Source organism: Poecilia mexicana, unplaced genomic scaffold (genome assembly GCF_051168715.1).
Source record: "Poecilia mexicana isolate PSO_F unplaced genomic scaffold, ASM5116871v1 scaffold_9, whole genome shotgun sequence".
In the NCBI taxonomy this organism is placed as follows: Eukaryota; Metazoa; Chordata; class Actinopteri; order Cyprinodontiformes; family Poeciliidae; genus Poecilia; species Poecilia mexicana.
In genome coordinates this window covers 8,978,150-8,993,327 of record NW_028263378.1, presented here as the reverse complement: position 1 = coordinate 8,993,327, position 15,178 = coordinate 8,978,150, and the positions used below count along the sequence as shown (strand labels likewise).

The 15,178-nt window shown below is 37.6% G+C and overlaps 1 protein-coding gene across 1 annotated transcript; it reads left to right on the top strand.

Annotated features, from left to right (window-relative positions):
* Positions 1-1,859: 1,859 nt before the first annotated feature.
* Positions 1,860-8,736, top strand: paip1 (poly(A) binding protein interacting protein 1). The gene is made up of 11 exons (XM_015005709.2): positions 1,860-2,260; positions 3,381-3,532; positions 3,741-3,950; positions 4,060-4,172; positions 4,406-4,517; positions 4,615-4,740; positions 4,854-4,960; positions 5,266-5,383; positions 6,054-6,108; positions 6,721-6,802; positions 7,659-8,736. Exons 1-11 carry the CDS (start codon positions 2,062-2,064, stop codon positions 7,744-7,746), a joined length of 1,362 nt encoding a protein of 453 aa, XP_014861195.1. The 5' UTR covers positions 1,860-2,061; the 3' UTR covers positions 7,747-8,736.
* The last annotated feature ends 6,442 nt before the right edge of the window (positions 8,737-15,178 follow it).

The following is a 15,178-nucleotide window of genomic DNA, read 5'->3' as shown; positions in this document are numbered from 1 at the left end:
TTTAAAACGTGAGATTATATAATGGAATATTAAATTAGCTCATTTTCTCCAGAGCCCGTCTCTAATCTGTTCAGATTTTGCATTTATTGTTTCGCGACCTTCATATTCCTGTTTTATGCTTTTCATAAAATTTTACTCAGCTTCATGTTGCTGGGGAACCAATACAATAAAAGCAGTTAATGATGAAGTGAGTAACCAGCCAGGGAGAACCTCATCCACACACAAATCCCAGTCATTCGTCATCTTCACATTCTCAAGACCTGTGAATGTTTGAACTCTCTCCAAGAATCTGGAATGGGGAGAAAACAGCAGCAATACTGGAATAATCTTTTATCAGAGTGGGTCTCTGAATTTGTGGCTCAGGCATTCTCTGTGGCATAATGCGATCCAGCTTTGGGAAACAAGTGGAAAATGCCTGGAGGCCAAAAACAACTAATGAATGCTTACGTTGGGATGTCTGGTGCAACACATGTTTGGAGAAGGCTGCTACTGAGAGAGGTCTGATGAGAGGTGCTTAATTCCATAATCTACTTATTCTGTGGAAAAAATGTGTTACTGATCTCAAACTTTTGGCAGTTTAAAAAGCTAAGATGAGTTTTATCATCACGAAAGTCTATTTTGGAAACTGTTGAAGTTGCAAGCCAACAACAACTAACTCCATGGAAAACGAGGACAGATTGGTCATGCCTTTGATATTTATTGAGGAAATTTGTTTTGTTTGTTTGTTTTTGTTTTTGCCTTCTTTTAAAGAACTGTGCATAGACATTTTAAAATGGGGTATTTTCTTACTAAGATAATAAAACAAAAGTAGAAAATATCAACTGTAAACATTAAAGGAAGCTTTCTATCATTTTGAAAATTCAAAAGAAGACTGAAAATATGTACAAATGACATTTTCAAATGAATCCCTTTTTTTGCATTGATGAAAAACACAAGTCGTCTATTGCGTCACATTTTTCTTTTATTTATTTGTTGTTAAATCTAATTTGTATTAGTTAAAAACAATCATCAGCTGGCGCTATAGATAAAAACAACTACTTATTTAAAGTGGAATGAAAAAAAAACAATATTCAATTTGGTGTTCTTTTAAGATTTCCATCTGAAAAAGTTTTTACTTCAGAGACGAGTCAAATGAAAGGTGGGGGAATGTGTATTGTATCTTTTTTAATGGATAATAGATATAATTTAATTTGCATAAACTTTTTAATAAATAGTTTCTGTAGGTCGGCTATGGCAATCCAACTTATCATAAATTGGAAAACAGGACATTTCAAGTAGATGAGATAAAATTATTTCTTTCAGTCAAGATGAACATTTTAGCTATTCTAACTACCAGCTATCCTAGTAACAAAAAATATTAAAGATATCTTTAATGTTTTTATTTCTTAGAAAAAGCCAAGTTTCCCTATAAATGTGATGTATTTGCTTTGTATATCCACCAGTACATTAACAGTAGGAGAAATAATATTTTGGATGTCTTAGTAGAACTTATAGCATCAAAGTTATCCGTAGTGAAAATTTGGAAACATTTTGAAATGATCTAATTCCAATTTTAATCTCAGATTTTTGAGAAAAAAAAATTGTCTGGAATCTCTTCATTCCTTTCTAAATATTTTTTTAGTTGGAAGAAATAATCTTGATAATTGCAGTCTACATAGGTCTAATATGCAGCCCAAAAAATTAAAACAGAAACTTAGACCTTTATCTTTTTTGAAGCCTCTCGACAGATACTTCTATTAAGAAAAAAATTGTAGGTATGAAAGCGATTTGATTATTTCTTAAAACTAATTGCCATACTGAACTTCCACTCCACGCCACTAGAGGAAGACACTTTCCTTTTGACCGATAAATAAGTCATGGGCAGCAAGTTTGTTGTGAAAGGAAGTAGTACGAAAAGTTATGCTGCTAGCTTACAGCCGATCAGAAAAAGGCCACTATGAAAGACAGATAGAACAGGTGTTACAGTGATAACACATAAACACTGGTCGATAAAGCCGTGGGAAACAGTCTATTTTAATCCCTCTCATATGCTGTTTTGAGGCTCGACAACAACAAGCAGTCATGAACGAGAATTTTGATCGAGCTCCTGGAGCCGGGAGAAGCCGTGGAGCTCCTGCGGATCCCGCGCTGGCAGTTAACGCCAGAGATGGTGACGCCAAAGCCTCGGTGCTCAACCAGAGAGAGCCGCTGAGGCAGCCGCGATCAGTCCCTCCTTTCCCGGAGAGCAGCATCAACGCGACCGCTGGATTACCCGGAGGAGGTGTGAGCTAACATGGCTAATGTAGCTACTTTCAGATTCGTTTCGTGCAAAATGATATTTCGAAATACTTCATGAAGGATATATCTGTTCGCAAAAATACTCTGTCAAACATTTGAGGCCATTTGATTATTCTTGACCTAAATCCGAAGTTGTTCTTGCCCCTTTTAGGTTGGAGTTGCGACATGTTCTGTTATTTTATGGTTGCTAATACGCAGCTAATAAAAGCTGTTGCTCAGCTGTCGCACCTTTTTAAGTGTCAACAGTGAGGCTGCTTACAAAGCCGAAAGTTATCTGAAGAGCTACTAACTGCTAATATGAAGCTAACCTAATGTCAAGTTGACAACACTGAGCACATGGTTTTCCTTAAAAGATGGGGTGGTTTGCTTTACTTAAAAAAAAGATTAAAAAGTAGCAGTGCTATCGGCATGTGGCTTCCCAAGAGACATATCTTTTTTTTTATTATTTCTTTATGAAAGATCATACTTGGAACCAAAAATGCAAATTTTTTAAGGAATAGTTGCAGGAGACATTATCTCTGACAGATTTGTGTATTTATTTTTTGTTAAAGAAGTGTCCAGTGTTTTTTATATATATATATATATATATATATATATATATATATATATATATATATATTCTTTGTCTTTTTGCAGAGTTTTTCAAGGAAATAATATAGAAAGGTCACTAAAGCAGACTAAATAATCATACTAAACATTCAGACCAATTAGGACTTAAAGAAGTTGGATGTGGTTATAAGATTTCTCTGTTCACATTTCAAGTGTATTTATAAATCGTGACCAAAAACGAGTCTGACCCAATCACAGTACCAGATGTGATCACACAGATGCAAGTGCCGTGTTTCAAATCAGTATGAGTACCCACTGAATTTTTTCGTATTTTAGTCGACAAATCCTGTACCTTTGTATAGTATTGAATACTGGAAGATAGAGATAAACCTGCCCTGAAAGAACACCTTCCTTCCCCTGCAACACACAGAGGTGCAGACAGTGCAGTTGTGTTCATATTGTTACAGTACCACAGTTAAGAACCCTTGTTATTTTTGTAGAGCAAGCAGCTTCCATTTTATATTTTGCTGTTACATATTTGTTTCTGCTTTCAGATTCTCGGACACTTGGCAGCCCTCTACAGAGCGTGAGCCCTGGCTATGCCTCTGTCCTCAGAGGGAGTAACAACGTGGACTCTGTGGTCAGGGCATCGACGCTTTCAGCTAGTGCTCCAGAGTTTGTTCCCTTTGGGATGGGCTCATATGAAGTAAGAGAAACTTTTACACCAGATTTTTGCTTTTTTTTTTTTTTCTGTATAGATACTCGGTCTTTTTTTATTTAATTTTTTTGAACAAGTTTAAATTTTTGTTAATTTGTACTTCATGAATTTGAATTAAATATATTGTTTGAACGTGCTACCGCTTATTACTCCTGGTGTTGACATGTTTTATATTTCTTAATTGTTTTTTGTTTAGGAGCTGGGGTATTATGATGACAATGACAGCTACAGTGAAAGCTACTACAGCGACTCCTCATTGGCTGATACAGTCACAGATTTCCTTGCTCACCTAAGCTCCTCTCCTGGCTCCTTCGAGTACGACGTCGAAGAGATCACCAGTATGCTTAATTCCTGGGTCACTACAGAAGAGCTGCTGAAGGAACTGGTGGAGCTGATCTTTACGCAGGTTTGGCAACATTCAGTTTTCTTCTTCTTTACAGATTCGGCTTCTCTGTTAAGACATTGATATGCATGTATTTGGGGTAACTTACCCAGTTTTTGTCTCTTTATCTCAGTCTACTGCCATCCCAAACTTCTCCTACACCGGCGCCAGGCTTTGTAATTACCTGTCCCATCACCTCGCCCTGAGCCCACAAAGTGGAAACTTTCGTCGATTGCTTTTGCAACGGTAAACGTATTTTTGTTTCTGATGAATTTTAACATTGCCCAAACTGAACCTAGATGTCATCTTGAAATGAAATCAGGATATGTCTCTTTTTTTATATGTCTAATATTACAAAAAGATGGGGGAGATGCTTTGATTAGAAATAATTTTAGTAACACACAGGAAAAGATAAATCTTGTATAGTATGTAATTGTTTCTATCGTTAACATAGATATTTTTTTGTTTTTCTGCTGTAGATGTCAGACGGAGTACGAACAAAGAAACGTAGCCATACGAGGAAGTCCAGAGGCTCAGAAGAAATTTCACTCCTTTGTGTTATTTCTGGGGGAGTTGTATCTAAATTTGGAGGTAGGAACACGCTTCTTTTGCGTCGCTGTATTTACATTTCTATTTTAAATGTCATTGTCATTATAAATGTGCCTTTTTAATGATGTTTCTTGTTTAGATTAAAAGTGGAAAAGAAGCTCCGAACAGAGCAGATATTCTGCTTTCGGCTCTCAAAGACCTGCTGGAAACTCTGCTTTCACACCCTGTCGACGCAAATCTCATCTGTGCCGTCAAGCTGCTAAAGGTTTCAGAAATATCTTCGACATGTTTTTTGGAGATTTTTTTTGTTTAGTGAAGGTGTTTTTAGTGTTGCGTGTGGCGCTTCAACGGGACATAAGCATGTTTTTGGCTTTTTAGTTGACGGGTTCAATCCTGGATGACGCCTGGAAAAAGAGCGGGAAACCACACATGGAAGAACTGGTCCAAAGAATCGAGACTATTCTCCTGGACGCTACATGCAGCAGGTGTGTATATTACCTGTACCTCAAAGACTTGTATTTATATTTGAAAGTTATATAAGATAAATCTGCCAGTAAACCTGCAACTGATGGTTGAAGACCACCTAAATCTTTGAAAGAACAATTTGTTTGAGGTATTCTTTTTTTTTTTTTTTTTTTTTTTTTAAGGTAATCTCAGCTCCATATTTGTTTTTAAAGAGCACATGTCTGTAACAAGCTGGGCATCAGTTAGCAGCTGGGAGAAGCTCAGCAGTGCAGGAGGACGGTGCTCTGAACGTCTTCAGTAAAACCGTTTAACTGGTTTTCCTCAGGGACGTGAGACAGATGCTCCTGAAATTAGTGGAGCTGCGATCCAGCGACTGGGGCAGAGTCTCTGCTGCTGCCGCTGCCAGTAACGCCACACCAGACAACGACCCCAACTACTTCATGGTCAGTGTCAAGACTTAACGTCAGTATCGGCTTTTATCGTTTGTTTGAATTGTAGACAATCTCCAGTTTTTGTAAACCCGCTAAGCTGCTGATGCTGATTGTTATCGGAATAAATAGCTTTTCTTTTCTGGTCTTCCTGTTGTGAGTGGTAATTAAATATTTATACAAAGACAAGGAGCAACAACACACTGAGAGAGAGAGCGATTGCTATAAAACAGAGTTTTGCACATATTTTACTGAGTTTACCAAAAGGTTACCAGAACGGATAACTTTGCTTTACTGCGTTCAGCCTTCCTGTTTTCTGCTGAAGTCTCAGTTTTCCATTTTGGCAGAAATGAACATCCAACATGGCTTCTGTAAAAGAAAAATAAACAAATACAAAATACAGGTTGCTTTTAAACAGCCTCACACATTTTTGTTTCATCTGACTTTTTTATTAAACAGTGACACCAAAAATAGCTATTTTTCAGTCTTTCTTTAGTAATAGAGACCACAGCAAAGAGTGTTTTTTTGTCAGCAAGCCGATAGGTTAGGTATGAGGCGTTTACTGACCGGAAAAAAATCAGGCTTTTCAGTTTCAGACTGGGTGATTTAGCTGAAGTTCTACATCTTCATATGCCTCTTCCTCGGTTGTTCTTTTCGGTTAAGTGTTTTGTGTTTTGCTCTTCAGAATGAACCGACCTTCTACACTGAGGACGGTACACCCTTTACAGCAGCAGATCCTGGTGAGTGCATGGATCAGTTCTCAAAATATGCAAAACCTCATTATAACCAAAACACCAAAAGTAATCAAATGTTTTATGGTTTGCTAATGCACACATGGTAAGCCCCATAAATGGTGTAAGGTTAAATGCTTAAGGTCAAGTTTAACTATGTCCAATAAGTCCTGATCCTCAAAGTGCTTCACAAATAGCTAAAATAAATCGAATACATGAGAGGAATACAATAAACAATTCAATAATACGATTAAACCAGACATTTACTTGTACATATTTCTTCTTGCTTATAATATATGCTGAAAATGGATGAGAACTATGCAAAATTGAGTGTTGAAGAGTTTTGCTATAAAATTTGTATGGCAACCCTGCTGTTGATTTTGAACAACCCTGATCGCTACCAAACCCAAATGATTAGACTCGCAAGTTCTCATTTGGACAATAATAATTATTATTTCTTAAGTGAATTGAGCATTTTTACTCTAGGTGTATTTATTATTACTAATAAACAATAACTCGGACTCAGCGTGGCGCTTCTCTTCTGCTCACTTCGCTTTAGCACAGTCACACTTCTGTCTCAGTCTCTGTTGTGCCTGAAAGTCGCTCTGTCGGTTTTCGCAGAATACGCTGAAAAATATCAAGAGCTCCTGGAGAGGCAAGACTACTTCCATGATGCTTATGGTGAAAACGGCAATGAAGAAGAGTAAGTAACTTTTATTGATATAAATGCGACGCTAGTTCAGATCCTTCCAGCTAGCTGGTTTGTTCAGACAGAAGTTTACAGATGCTTGTGAGGGTGAATGCTATACTCATTTTGGGATTCTGATCATGTATTTGATTCTTTCTGCATTTAAAGTAATCTTACAATAAATAACTCCACCCTCAGGTCAGCAGAGGGTCAAAATCAGATATAGTCTCGGATAGATGCGTACAAACTTACTTTTGTTTGGATAAATGTTCTTTAGCAGATTTCAGAGAAGCCACACTTTTGTAGAAATCAACCAGCTTGTGTCAGACCAAGATGCTGCTCTGGTGCAGGTTTCTTTAGTGTACCGGTTCTTGGGAGTCGTCTGATCAACAGTTTGCATCGACCTGGAACGATAGAACACAGCGTTCCTTTCATCAGTTCACACGTTGTTGCTTCTTTCCTCTTCAGCATGTTTCTTGGCAAATTGCAATATTTTCAGCACAGGTAACTGCACTATTCAAACGGCGCCCTAAAGGTTTCATCCTGCCTGTTCATCTTTGGTCATGTGACTGTGAGGTAACATCACCAGACACATGAAGTCACATGACCGACTGCAAACCCGTGGGCCCCTAAGCTTGACAAATGTTTCCAAGTGACCCACAATGCAGCAGAGTCTATCCAGCCTCCGATCCAGTTTAGTCAGCAGCTGAGTGTCAAAGGGCTTTAGTCGCTGCCATTCCCCCTCCAAAAACTGTGTCTGTGACCCTGTTTTTCTTTGTTTTGCTCAAGTACTACTTACTTTTTGTAACGAAACAGTTAAAAAGGCATATTTTGGAATCGGTGTGTCTTAATTGATTTATTATTTTTGCAGGTTCGACATCGAGGACGAGATGGATCCAGAGATCGAAGAAGCGTATGAGAGTTTTTGTTTAGAGTCCGAGATGAAACGGCAGCAATGACACGACCGGGGTTGTCAGTGACATTTAACAAGGATAATACTGTACTCTTCCAAATTGCGTTACAAGAATGTTGAAAAGCAAAGGATAACTAACATCAGGATACACTCACATCTTTTATTTTCCTGCGAACAAACCCTCTTTTTAACAAAGAGCTGTTTATAGTTGCACTTCTGAAATTCCCTTCAGTCTGCATTCATTAGAAAGTGGGACAATCAGTGGGATAGCTGTTCAAAATGTTGACTACTTCTTCTCTTCTTTTTGTTTTGCTGTTTGGAATTTCCTCCCGGAGCTGCTTTTCTTTTCAACCAAATGCCAAGAGGGAAATAGTGTGCTGTGGACTTTTTTTAGAGTTAAGACTTGAATGAAAGATTTGTTGTTTTTTTTAAAAATATGTTCGTATTTTCTTAAATACCAATTATTGCCACACATCATACGGTAATCCATTCTCCTTGTTTAAAAATGCACTATTGATGGGTGAGGCAGACGTTTTATTACATATCCGCATAAAGTACAAAGATGATGCAGCCTTTATCTCCACTGTTGCGATATGGTGCATTGTAAAGTTGCCAATATTAAATATTTCCACCTGTTTATCTGGCTGAAGTTCTCTTGAAACACGCCCAGATATTTAGGAACAGTTCTACATGTTTGCAACAGCTACAAATATGTAAAAGTTGTTTTGCATAGAACCTCATTTAAAATTTTATTTTCTTTTAAATACCTTTCTAAGTTACACCGTAGGAAAACCTGTAGGAAACGATCCAGAGGTTTCTGAATGCCGTTCATTTTAAATAGTTGATTCCCTGAATATCTGATCAAATATCTACACATCCTGCACGTTTTGGCGACGTGGCCCAAATTCTTGGTCAGCTCAAGACTGAAAGACTGTTTACCGGCAATCCACACATAACATGTAAACGAATGTTGTTTTATAGTTTGTACATATTATTTATAGTAATGTTTGCTTGCAATAAATTCTTTATAATGTGGGCTGTTGTCTTGTTCTTAATTACCTTTTCTTTAGTCATTTGAAAGGTAGATCAAAATGTCTTGAACTACAAAGTTAAGATTTATATGATGATGACCTTGGCCAAGGTCTCTTTCTGGTGAAATACAGATTTAAAAGAAATTGTGCCAGATTTGCCTAAGAGCACGACTTCCAGTATAAGAACTTACAGCAGTAGGATGTGTAATGTTTATTAATTCATGGCTGAATCTTAAAACATTTTTGGTTTGAGACGGTAAAAAAAAAAAAAAATTCTTAACATTTTTGAAAATGTGCATGTTTACATTTCAAGCTTTCAACAGCACCTATTTTCTTTGTTCTAGTCAAACACTGCCACCTGCTGGCAACAATAATTAGTGACGTCCTCTCCAAGCGATATGTCTTTTTTATGTTTGAGGTCAAATATTATTTATGTCCATGCATGATATTTTGTTTTCTGAGTACTCCTGCTTTCACAAACATGTCTGTTCTCTGCACATTATGCAGGGTGTAAGAGATCACTGAGTTTATTTTAATTGTTTTTTTGTTTTTTTTCCTGGCAGGAACGTGAGTTTTAAGCACAGTTTGTACATTTATAACAGGGTAGAGGTTGGGCCCGTTCCAAAAGGTTAACATTGGCCTTTTTTTCAATCAGTCCCAGTCAACACAAGTCCCTCTGGAGCTCTGCTGGGTTTAAGGAAAGCTGCACATTTGGGCATGTTGGAACACCTGTCTTAGTCTTTCTTAGAAGTGATTAAATTGTTGAAATCATGGTCTGTTTTTCTCCCCCAGAGGAAAAAGCTCCAGCTTTTTGGTTATCTTTGCCTTTGTCACAAAAATGTACTGCTGACATAAAGGGTAGTCTGACGATACACATTTTAAATCAACATGCTTTATTTATTCTTCCTTACAATAAAATCTAACATCTGATCTGTCTTGTTTTCCCTCTGGCATGGAGCCAACCTGTGACAGTATGTCTGGGATTATTGTCCTGTTGGAAGAGAAAGTTCTGTCCAAGAGTCAACCAAATCCAGGAACCACCACACGGCAGGGGTAATGACCCAATCATTATCCTGTCTATTTGTTTTGTCAAATCCAGGTGCCAATTTAGCTTTTGGACAGGCAGTGTGCTTGAAGCTGTATATTTAATTTTCCACTTTATATGGATTAAAGAAAATCCATAATAATTCCAAACTTGTCCGCCAATGCTGGTGATGCAATCAGCACTCTGAAAAATAACAAAACACTAAAAGTCCAGAATTAATGCCTTGCACCAGCACCAAATTGACATATAAACAAACGAAAATACAAAAATTAAAAACTCTCATTTATGCTTAAAATAGACGGAGCCCAATATATTCTTGGTGTTTAGAAGTTCAAAGCACAGCACAGCTCTCTTACAAGACAACATTTGTGGCTTGTTGTTGAGCTAAGAGGAATGTTATTCTCATCTTCCTCTCAGCAAAGCCGACCGCTAAAAATCTTCAAGGCCTCTTTATGCCAACATGACAGCTTTCCAAACATAAACCAATGCAGAGACAAAGGAATGCATTCTCTTTTAATAAAGAAAGGAAATTGCAAAACAGCTCATAAGCCAACATGGTTCCATACAGAAGCAGACATGCAGACTGGAAGGTTTTCACACTTATTATGTGCCATTGGGACTCTTCCATGCAAGCAGAAGAAAACAGAACCGTTTCTGCGTGGCAGTGAGGTCCACTTCTGCAAATGTGGGGGAATCTTTTTTGCTGCTTTCAAAACCAGTTTCTAAGCAATACCGATGGTGAGATGTTCATACGTGGTATAAAGTTTCATCAAAATATTTTTTCTTTTGCATTTTAAATCTATCTTGTCTATACTGATTTACCGTAATCAATGTAAGATACAATGGATTAAAGTTAAATGTGCACATCTGTCAGTTGTTACAGTTTTTCTGGAACCCTCACCCTCATGTCTGTCTTCAATTTTTAAGCCAACATGCAGTTGTAGTTTGTCTAAACCACAGAGCAAATAGGGCTTACTGTTGTGCTGCAGTGTTTTATATAGATGTTCTCATTCTAAAGAGAAAAACAGAACCAAAGGGGAGTAACGTGTGAAGTCATGCAAACTGCCTGCTGTGGAAGAAACCCTCCTCACACTCCTGATATAATCTGCAAAGCACAGTTGTAAACGGATGACTGGCCAAAATCAAAGCATCAGCTCAGCATTTGCAACATTTGTGTCTTCTACTTCTTTAGAAAATAAATATACTGCTCATTACTACGATGTCTGTGCAGGTGGTGAATTGTGAAACGTCATGGCTGCTGCATGTGATGCTGAGGCAAACAAAAAAAGAGAAAGAGATACCGACAGGATAAACAACAGGCGTAGATTCTCAATGCTCAGCACATCAGAGTGAAAGAGGGATTAGCTGTGTGTGTGTGTGTGTGTGTGTGTGCGTGTGTGTGTGTGTATGTGTGTGTGTGTGTGTGTGTGTGTGTGTGCGTGTGTGTGTGTGTGTGTGTGTGTGTATATGCGTGGGTGTGGGTGTGTTGTGCTCCTGTACATCTCCATTAATTTCTCCACAGTATGCAGCAAATCAGAAATGTCTTCCTGAGAGAACATTCCTTTAAAACATTTCCAAATCAGCTCATCTTCATCAAGGTTAGTTTATCTGATCTCTTTTCCACACATATACTGTAAATGTTGCAATGGATAAAAAACAGATGCGACAAAGATTAAAAATGTAACACCATAAACTCCACTTCTGCATTTATCTGCGCTGTGATGTTTCTGTGGCTTTGCTCTGCACCGTTAGATTTTGGTCAGTTAAACGCTGCAACCACTAGGTTAAAAAAGTTATAATAGAACTAGAAATTGAACAGTATATAAAAGACAGCTGATAGTGGTGTTTATTAAATAAGATGATTCTGTTTTTTAAATTATTTTTAAAAATATCTTATTTAGACTGGAAACGTCTGCAACTTGCCAGCTATCCAGCCAACCATCAGGCCATCTACTTTCATTTTTGCTTAGTCTGTGCAGGGCTGAAGAAGGAGGAGCACATCCTTCTACATGGTGGACATTTTAATGCCTTGCATTGGGCTTTCATTTGGCACAACTGTACAAAGAACTGAATTGTTGTGGAGTGGAATTAAAATAATACACAATTTTCACAAGAAACCTGCTCTACCACACACCAAATTAAATTCAGTGCAACCAACTGTCTTTGATACTTGTTTCATTAGTAAATAAATTCCTCCTGTTTGGTTTTTAATCTAAGCATAAAAGCAATTCTTCTGTGAAGGCATCTGGTGTTTGTTAGAGAACATTAGAGAAAAAAAACAGCATAATGAAGATGAAATTATGAATAGTTCAAAGCAATGTAAAAAAAAAAAAAAGAAAATCTCCGGAGCACTGTTGAAATCTGAAAAAGAAAAGAGTGTCACAGATGCAAACCCACCAGGAAATGGCCGTCCACTGAAAGTGACAGGCCAGGAGAAGCCGGGATTAATCAGCGAGACGTTCATGGAAATTCTGGAGATCCTGCAGATATTCACAGCTCAGTCAGAAGAATCTGTTTAATGATCTGAGTGTGTTTAAAAAAATATCTTCATGTCATGTTTAAAGTTTGACACTGGCCGTGTAAAATGTGGGAGAAGTTGTTTTGGTCAGATCAGACCAAAATTAAACATTTTGGGACCCAAAAACAATGTGTCTGGTAGAAAGCTAGAACTTCCCTTCTGCTTAAACATTCTCCTTGTTGACACATGGTCCATTATCCTGTGGGATGCTGTTCTTCAACAGCAACAGGAAAGCTGGTCAGAGCTGATAGGACTATTAATGGAGATATATACAGGAAAATCCTGAAAGAAAATCATTAGAGGTGGCAAAAGACCTGAGGCTGGGGCAAAGGCTGCCCACCAGAGACAAAGAGTCATTAAAAATTGTTGTTTGCACAATTCATCCAAACTGACTTCTGCAAATTGATTTTTATAGGTGAATAGGAAAAGCAATCAGTCTGTAGATGCCCATAAACAAATACCCAAAAGACAAGGCAATAGTTGGCTCCTCCAAGTATTTTCTTGTGAAGCTTAAATATAGGTGAAGGCCACACTTTTCAGATTATATATAATCTGAAAAGTGCTTCTGTGTTTTACAATTTGGTTTTTAAACAGTTTGAAAACCAAATATCTCCCAATAAAATACACTGATTATTTGCAGTTGTAATGTAACAAAATGAGAAAAGGGCATTCACTTCAAGAAATGAACCATGTCAGTCGGTATGCTGTCAGTGGCTAATAATACAGGTGAATAGGGTTTAATTTGAATTACATAATGAAGTGGGTTTTTTAAGGGCTCCAAACATCCTGACCAACATGAAGTTGTTTTGGTTTCGCCTCAGAGGGGATTTTTGATGACATTCCAAGAGGCAAGCAAGAACAAAGTTTCCTGTCTAATCTGTTTCAGCATTCTTTCTAAGATTCTTCCTCGGATTGTTCTATATGATTCAAGGAAATAGCCCTAAACAATGGTGCTGCTGTTAAAGGAAGTAGCATTTAAATCTAAGCAATGTGGATCCTTCTGAAAGAAGAGAGATTTACATCGCTGTTGAATCTGTGTGTTTTTAGAGAAAGGTGAGTCAGTTTGCCAACATAAGATTCAGAAAATCACCTCAGCCTTTTCCAGGAACTGCTTTGCTACACTTCCACAAAAACACTAGGAATGCTCAAGGTTTTCTGTTCAGTCAATGACTAACGTGTGAATCACAACTGAAAAAAAAAATACCAGAGTAGAGGGGAGGAAGGGTCTTCAGAATTAAGCAATAGTTGGACTTGGACCAGTGATATTTTATGTGTTTTTATTAGCAAGTAGTTACAACTAACTGCTAGCCATTCTTCATGTTGCACAGTGAAGCACAACTACACCCATCACTCATCAGTGTCAATGAATTTCTAACCAGTTCTTGCTTCTCCTCCACTTTTGCTGACAGCCGCTTGGCAGCTTCTCTGATCTTTTTCAGTCTCATTTTTTCTTCAAGTTTGGAAAAATATCCAATCTGGCTTTTCTAATGTGCCTGTTGTCCCATACTTTCCCCTATTGTTGTCTTTATGGTGCCATGAAGCTAAGCCCAAAAATGATTCATACTCCTGACAGCAACATTCAGCTTTAAATGTGTAAAGCTGAATTTAATTTCCAGTTTGCATTTATTTAAACAGGGTTTTGCAGATTTTTATGTATACATTAATATAGTTAATTTTGCATTACAGAAATTTTGGCTCAGTTAAATGTCTGTTTTTAATAGGAATGCACAGAGTACATGTCACAGACTTGTGCAATTATTTATCTAAAATGTATTTTTTTTGTCTTGTAAAACCAGTTAAAAAGCAGTGTAAAAGATATTATCTTCTGTTTTGCTCTTCTTAGGCAACACTGTCCTTAAATGTTGGTATTTGTTTACATGCTTCTTTCATCTTCTCATTCCTGGATCTGTTGATGTAGAGAACTCCTTAATTCTGTGTCTGATCCTCCCTTGGATTTCTGCTAAAAAGGGAATTTTTCTTTTCTATATTTGTCTGCTACCCTTCTGTGTGTTTTCAAAGTGGGGGACTCAGATTGCTCAGGTTTCTAACTGTACAGAGATTTTATCATGACTCATATCCTCAATCTGAATTACGACCAAAAGAGAATCGCAGCAGAAACAACTTCAGTTCACAATGCATTCAAACTTCAGTGTCAGTGCTGTTGCAATGTGCTGGTAATATACAGCAGGAAGAAATAAGTATTTGAACCCCTGTTAATTTTGTATTTTTTTAACTCTTGCTAACAATTTCTTTCTGACAGTTTCATTTTTGATTAAACATCAACAATTATTAAAAACAATGCATTAAATATTAAGATAAAATTATATTGATTGAAATAAAAAAAAATATCAGGGGATGGAATAAACATTTACCCCCAAAGCTGAACAGTTGGTATCACTGTTGCCTTGCAGTAAGAAGTTCATGGGTTCAAATCCCAGCATGGGACTTGAACCCGTGGAGTTTGCCATCTCTGACTTTCTCCCACAGTCCAAAACCATGACTGTCATGTTAATTGCTCTCTCTAAATCGTCCTGTGGTGTGAGTGTGGATGGTTGTCTGTGTTGTGCTGTCCAGGGTGAACCCTTCCTCTTGCCCAATGACCACTGGAGGTAGGCACCAGTTCCCTCACAACCCTGCAAGGATAAGCAGATACAGATAATGGAGGAGTGGGTTAAAATGAATCTGTTATTAATTCGGCAAAGAAGCCGGCGGGTGGATAAATTAGTGAATGTTCAGAAATCCTCTTACATGTCCGAAGAAAGTGTGTGGGGTGAAAAGCCTCTAGAAGCTTATAAATCCACTGAAATATCTGCAATCTGTGATCTGATGTGGCCTGCTCCAAAGGGCGGGGTTGGAAAATGATGTTGTAATCTTCTTAGTTATT

Excerpts from the sequence above, each read along its gene's own strand:
- paip1 (XM_015005709.2), top strand. The coding sequence starts at position 2,062 with ATGAACGAGAATTTTGATCGAGCTCCTGGAGCCGGGAGAAGCCGTGGA. Across the intron at positions 4,961-5,265 it reads CTGGACGCTACATGCAGCAG|GGACGTGAGACAGATGCTCC; the intron begins GTGTGTATATTA and ends GGTTTTCCTCAG. Across the intron at positions 6,803-7,658 it reads GAAAACGGCAATGAAGAAGA|GTTCGACATCGAGGACGAGA; the intron begins GTAAGTAACTTT and ends TTATTTTTGCAG.